Source organism: Dermacentor andersoni, chromosome 5 (assembly GCF_023375885.2).
Source record: "Dermacentor andersoni chromosome 5, qqDerAnde1_hic_scaffold, whole genome shotgun sequence".
NCBI lineage: Eukaryota > Metazoa > Arthropoda > Arachnida > Ixodida > Ixodidae > Dermacentor > Dermacentor andersoni.
The window spans coordinates 177,381,835-177,387,834 of NC_092818.1; the positions used below are offsets into that span (position 1 = coordinate 177,381,835).

General features: G+C 42.9%; 1 protein-coding gene across 8 annotated transcripts in view; it reads right to left on the reverse strand.

Moving 5' to 3' along the window:
- The window catches only part of slam (slow as molasses), a 71,736-nt gene extending 65,946 nt beyond the window's left edge, over positions 1–5,790 (reverse strand). For 6 of the 8 annotated variants that reach the window (XR_008612747.2, XR_008612748.2, XM_055071345.2 and 3 more), the window contains exons 1-2: positions 5,422–5,790; positions 5,009–5,109 (exon numbers count right to left, since the gene is read on the reverse strand). Coding sequence is in view for 6 of the 8 variants with exons in the window: in XM_055071345.2 (XP_054927320.1) it covers positions 5,009–5,103 (95 nt within the window). In the remaining 2 variants the exon portion in view is untranslated. The remainder of the gene's footprint in view (positions 1–5,008; positions 5,110–5,421) is intronic. The other 2 variants (XM_055071349.2, XM_055071346.2) reach the window with 2 other exon arrangements.
- Between the last annotated feature and the right edge of the window lie 210 nt (positions 5,791–6,000).

The window sequence follows — 6,000 nt, forward strand, 5'->3', positions numbered from 1 at the left end:
ATGCAAATTTCAAAGCAATGCAAGGAAGGTGAGGGATTCTTTTACAGAAAGTGCCAAAGCATGCTAAACAGGGCAATGGTAGGGCAGCAAGTGAACTGACAAGGCATACAGTTTCAACATCAGCCACAAATATTGGACATATGTACAGTTGGCATTAGAAGTTCAGAAACTGCAGGATCTTGCAAAACATTGGATTTGCTAGCAGTACGCGAATGCTCCCAGTATAACCTTACAGTAATATATTGTTCACTTACGCTAAACAGGCTGGAAATCCCAATACCAAGCTGCAGAAATATTCTAGTCTTCCTTAGATCCCACAGCCCCTAAACTTTTGATGTCGACTGTTAAGGCGAGACTGAAGGAAGCATGCTTCCTCTTACAAGAATTTCAGCTTAACAAACCTATCGCATTTTCCCCCACTCCAGTGTCCCAAGGTTTATTTCCATACTGCAGGAACTTTCATTTTCTTGTGAAACAATTGGACAAGCCTTTGTTTAGATCAAGTATGCCAGAAGAAACCAATTTTCTAACAATATGCACACTTGCAATTTTATAAGCAATAAATGTCGCATCGTAATGATACACTATGCATTTACGGGTATATTTTGACCATATAGAAAGGAATCCAAATTACAGAAAACGTGAAATATCTGAGTCATTAAAGGAAATCTTGAGAAATGGTGTAGAATAGAGTATATCTCAGTTCCATCTAGCAAAAGCTTACCCTTGAATTGACTAACTAGTAGCCATAAGCATAACCTTTGAAGTGCTCCCTTTTATATAATTGTTTCCTTTGCATAGTCTAACTAGCCATAAGAATGCCTTCTTCCTCTTTCACTGCGAGTTTTTTGGTGCCGCTATTGTCATTAGCTCTTGGAATACGGCAGGCCCCACACCATGTTAATTGTAACACGGTGTGGGGCCTGTGTGTAACATTGCATTTTCATTTTCTGATATTCATGACAATGGTGCTAATAAATGGTACAGCCTATAAAAACATTTTGCTACCAAATTTGTTTTCTCGTGGGGAAACATATGGGGGGGAAGGGAGGGGGGTTATTGTGCAAGTATCCACCTAATGGACATGTCCACAAGGTGGACACTTGCAGAACACCCCTCTTGCTCTCCTCCACAAAGCAGCTCATCACTGCATGCTGTCTCATATGATACAGCTATTATGCTCGACTGACAGAGGAACCAAAATGTCTTGTTTAAAACATTATGGTAGGCTACTACTAAACAGCAAACAAACACCCCAGTTTGTTTTTGTATGCTGATTACAAGTGTAAAAATTGTCAAAATAACCTGTTTATTTACTAACTTATGTGTTGTGCGACTAGCTGCAGCCAAGCATTATTCAAGAAAAAAAATATATAAAAAATTATTTTCAGAGTGATGTTCCCCGTTTTTCACTGCTACACATTTGGAGGTATTTTATGCATACACAACACGGTAAGCGATTAACAATGTTGTCCCTTTTTGTAGCAGGCTGCCACCAGCAGTACCACTAAGAAGAGTCATTATTGGCCAGTTTCCTATTACGGAAAAAATATAGAGGCCATTGCAAGTGCAGTGATGGATGGTAATGGAGCACCATAATCAAGCATAAATAGTCAAGTATCAACATTTCTCACTCATAACCAGGCTTGCCATGTGCTATGCAGCGCAACTGGTAATTGAAGGGGGAACCTCCATTGCTTAAACTGCTTAGAAGTATCTTGAGATTCTTTAAGAGCGGCAAGTTGAGTCAGACCAAAAATTTTGAAGATTCCTTATTCTTTGAGTTATAGTGCTGAAAAATTCTATGTATGTGGAATTTTGTACTTTACTTCAAATATGATGTCTACATTTGTTTACCTCGTATGGTTCTTGCGTTACGCAAGATTACGTTGATTAATTTCCTGAAAGTTTCAAGAAAAAAAGTTCCTCAGTTTCACTAATAAAAGTATCAATGGCTTCTAGCCAGGTTGGCCTTATTGAATTTGATGAATCATGCTGAAGTTGTTGATACTGATTGAGGCAACATTTGCAAGACTGATTTTTGAGGAACCGACATAAAAATGGGCACAGTATTTTGCAATAAGCACAAGGTATATTATCCGAAGTTTTCAGCACGACAATTCAGAAACAAGTCTTTTGTTTAATTTTTGTCTATGACCCAGCTTTTCCTTTAAAAAGAAAGGAGAAAAGCAACCATACATAGAATACACAACCTATTGATGTGTCAGTAACGTTAAAGGGATTAAAGCGATTGACGATTTTGTACAAACGTACTGAGTCAGAGTAGGTCCTTCTGATCATTGACGCGTCTAAGCCCTCCGCGTAAAGTGTGTAATTTATTATAAAGTTTTAAAAATGTACATCGCTGCCGATCGTGGCACATCGCTCAGCTGAATTTTAAGTCACCCCAACCCATTTGACATCATTTGACGTTAGTAGGGTGAGCTATCGAATAGTAGGGCTATCGTTAGTAGGATGAGCTAACCAGGGCACGTCATCAACAATTTTTCCAACTTTTTGGCGAACAAATGTTTGTAATAGTTGGAATGTTAGTCAACTTGTTTCTATAAAAAGAAAGCAACAGAAAGAGAATGGACAAGAGCAATTTCTCACTACCCTTAAGCTCTTCTGGCACACAGCAAATGTCTGTGTTACAACGTGCTCCATTTTGACGAGAGCTCTTCGATCAGAGTCGGTCTCAGTCTTTTCGCGAGCACCATGATTCGACTTTGTTGTGTTGTGGGCTGCAAATGTAGCGACTGGCAATACGTCAAGCTGCAACATCATGTCCCTCTGCAAGGCAGCAAGCGAGTGGACTGGCTGCAGCGCATCGGACTGTCGGTACCCGATTGGCACTAGGATTTGAGAGTTTGCGGCAGTCACTTTACACCGGAGGATTACTACCACAATAGCGTATTGCGAGTCCGGTATTCAGGTAAACGCAAGCACAAGGGGACAGTGCCTGGCCGTTTGACCGTGACGTTTTACGGGATGAGCAAAAACACAAATGTGAATGGTCTGCACGGTGCAGCCACCTGGTGGCACAGAACTCTACCACACACAATAGCAGTAACAAAATGTATTATTTGCTGCTGGTGTAAATTTTTTTCAGTGGTGTAATTGTAACACGCTTTTGTAAATGTTTAAAATGTTTTACACTTGGTCAGAGCAATATTAGCACTTTGTTTGGCTGGTTAAGCTCTGCGCCTACAGGTGGCTGAACCGTGCAGATCAATTAGGCCGCTCACATCCGTCTATACAAAAGTTCCTTCATCAGCTTGAGTTTATGTCTCCATGCATCCGTCGAAACGCCCAGCTCGCAACGCACACTGCTTGGATAGCTCTCGCTTGGGGTCGATTGCCAGGCAGTTGGCGGACAGTTTGGAGAAGCTTCGCCTGCTCGCTCCTAGAGAACCGGAATTCAACAACACAATGTGCCATCATGATGCAGAGCCAGTGAAGGCGGAGCTTAGCCTCGATCACTCGGCGAACGAGTTGAGGAGAAAATAAATGACTGTGGAGGAGGGTAACTTGTAATCGTCTGTACCTCTCTTATTATTGGACGCTTCACACAATTTGTGCTGCGAATTAACTTTCACTGTACCCTACGCATCTACAAAATTTGTCCTGGCTATTTCAGGGGTCTATAAGTGCGGCAGAAAAAACCTATGGATTGTTATTCAGAATGCAAGCCTGTATAAGCATGTGTAAAGTTTGCGAAGTTGAAAAGTTCAAGCCAACGCAGCAGCTGTATTTATAATCTGCCACATTCAGGGTTACCAGTTTTCGTGCATTTATCAGCTAAATATAGCAGATGTGATGCAATGAATCTGCATGCAGGCACATGTCTTATCTGACTAAGGTTGCTATTTTGGGTTTGCTGGTGTGTCATACAGGTTAGTACAGATTACAAGCTACATTATGGGAAGGACCAAGTAATGAGAACTGGTTGAGTAGGAATCTGTTCGTGACCCGTAAGCGCAACTAGACACGGCAAAAAAAAGAAGAGACGATCACAGGCACTGTCTATCAACTGAATCTTCAATGCAGACACGTGGACAATATAAACAACAGGAAGCACCAAAGCAGGAAAACACACAGAAAACGCACAACAGCACCACGCAGCTCACACTTGCTTTAAAGAGTTAAATTCATCCTGTGTTAGGGTGATGGAGGGATGACTTATGCATTCGTGCGCAATCTCATGGATATTACATGCTACAACTGTTCGGGCATTGTAGCATGTTTTTGACCTGCACTGTTTCAGAATGCAGACCGTTCTTGGTGTGCAGAATGAAGTGGGCCTTTCAGCCCACCAATGCACTTTCGGTGAGAACTAACACAACTAAAACAGTGGCAAATGTGCACCGCACAGACCGAAGGGGCATTGAAGATGTTGGTAAGAACTAGAGAACAAGAGGTGTGCCGGAAAAATGTCGTCAGAACACTGAGGTCAGCGATCCTCACCTCAACCAAAGAGGCTCCTTTTGTTGCCACATAATGTGCACTAAACTAAACACTAGGTGTAAGCACTTTCAATTAATTATAACTAGCCTTTTCCTGCAGGAATCCATCTACAGAGGGAAATATAGTAAGGTCTGCCAGTGTGGGGCCAAGTGGGCAGGGGCGGGGCTGCGGAATATCTGAACATTTTATGTCAGGGCAGCAATTGATCAAAGGCAATGGCTCCCGAAAGGAACGAAACAAGCCGCAATAAAGAGTTTTACGTAGTTTGCATATCGAAATGCATTCGGAGAAAAAAGAAGCCCCGCGCGGTTTTTTCTTCCTTACATTCACTGGTGTATTTCAGTGAGCTCTACGCAGTGCGATGGTTTAGAGCAATCAAATAAGCAAATTAATAGTGAAAAAAGTTTACCAAATGCAAGTACAATCACTCGCGCTCACACGATGATGTACAGCCGGCAGCAGATAGTACTTCTCACTCGCTGCCCTCACACATAATAAGTTACGAGAAAAGCAAGTTAAACGCCTTCGAAGGTATACTCACGAAGGCAGGTTACCGGAAGCACCACTTGAGGAGCCAAACGAAAGCTTAGGCTTGGGTTTCTTTCTCCTTTCACGCTTTGCAGCGACAGTTGACATCTCGTCCTGCATTCGCCATTGTAGCATAGACTGTCAACCATGCTGTTAACACAGCATTCCGAAACAATAAGCGGAATTCACATTTTCTCGTCTGATACAGCAGCTGCTCGTATTAAAGGCTTCTCTTAGTAACGAACAAAGTAACGTTAAATCACGGGGCCGCGCCCTGAGCATTCAGTTACAGGCAATACGGCAGAGACGTTTTTCTTTAGTTTTTGAATGCGCCGCGAGTGAGGCAACGTTTCATGACGTCTCGAAAGGCGAACGAGTGCCCGGGGCGAGCAGCTGTAGCCCTGAGTGAAGGGAGAAATAGCTCACCTGAGCTTCGTCGGCCTCTGAAGGAAGAATCGAAGCTTCTAGCCGATACCGCACGACAACCGGGTTCCAAATGCGAACGTCGAACGTGGCTCGCGCTCGAGCTGCTCGAGCAACTCGCGCTCACGCACCACGTAAATACCCTCATGTGGAACCACTGGCCAATCACAATATGTCAAGCGGCAAGCCGCGATAAGCGTGCGATGCGTTTTCTTTCTCTCTTTCTTTTTTCAAACACCGTTTCATTGCAAAATGTCAACGAATAGCAAGTGCCCGCTACGCCCATTTGAAGCAATAAAAATTAAAAGTGTTCACTCGCGTTCACTGACTGTTACATAGCACATACACACATCTAAGCACCTGTAAAGGGCATAGCCGAAACCCAGATGTCGCATTGGGCGTAAACAGTTTCGGTTTCATTTCTGTAAAACTGAAACAGCTTGGCAAGGGACCGTGGCTAATGACTATGCTAATGACACAGAGACCACTGATTTCCACTATAGTTTTACAGATCAGTGGAGAGATCACTTTGAGTGACTTGCATGATTGCATATGAGTTGCTCTAATGTTCCTGTTAGCTCT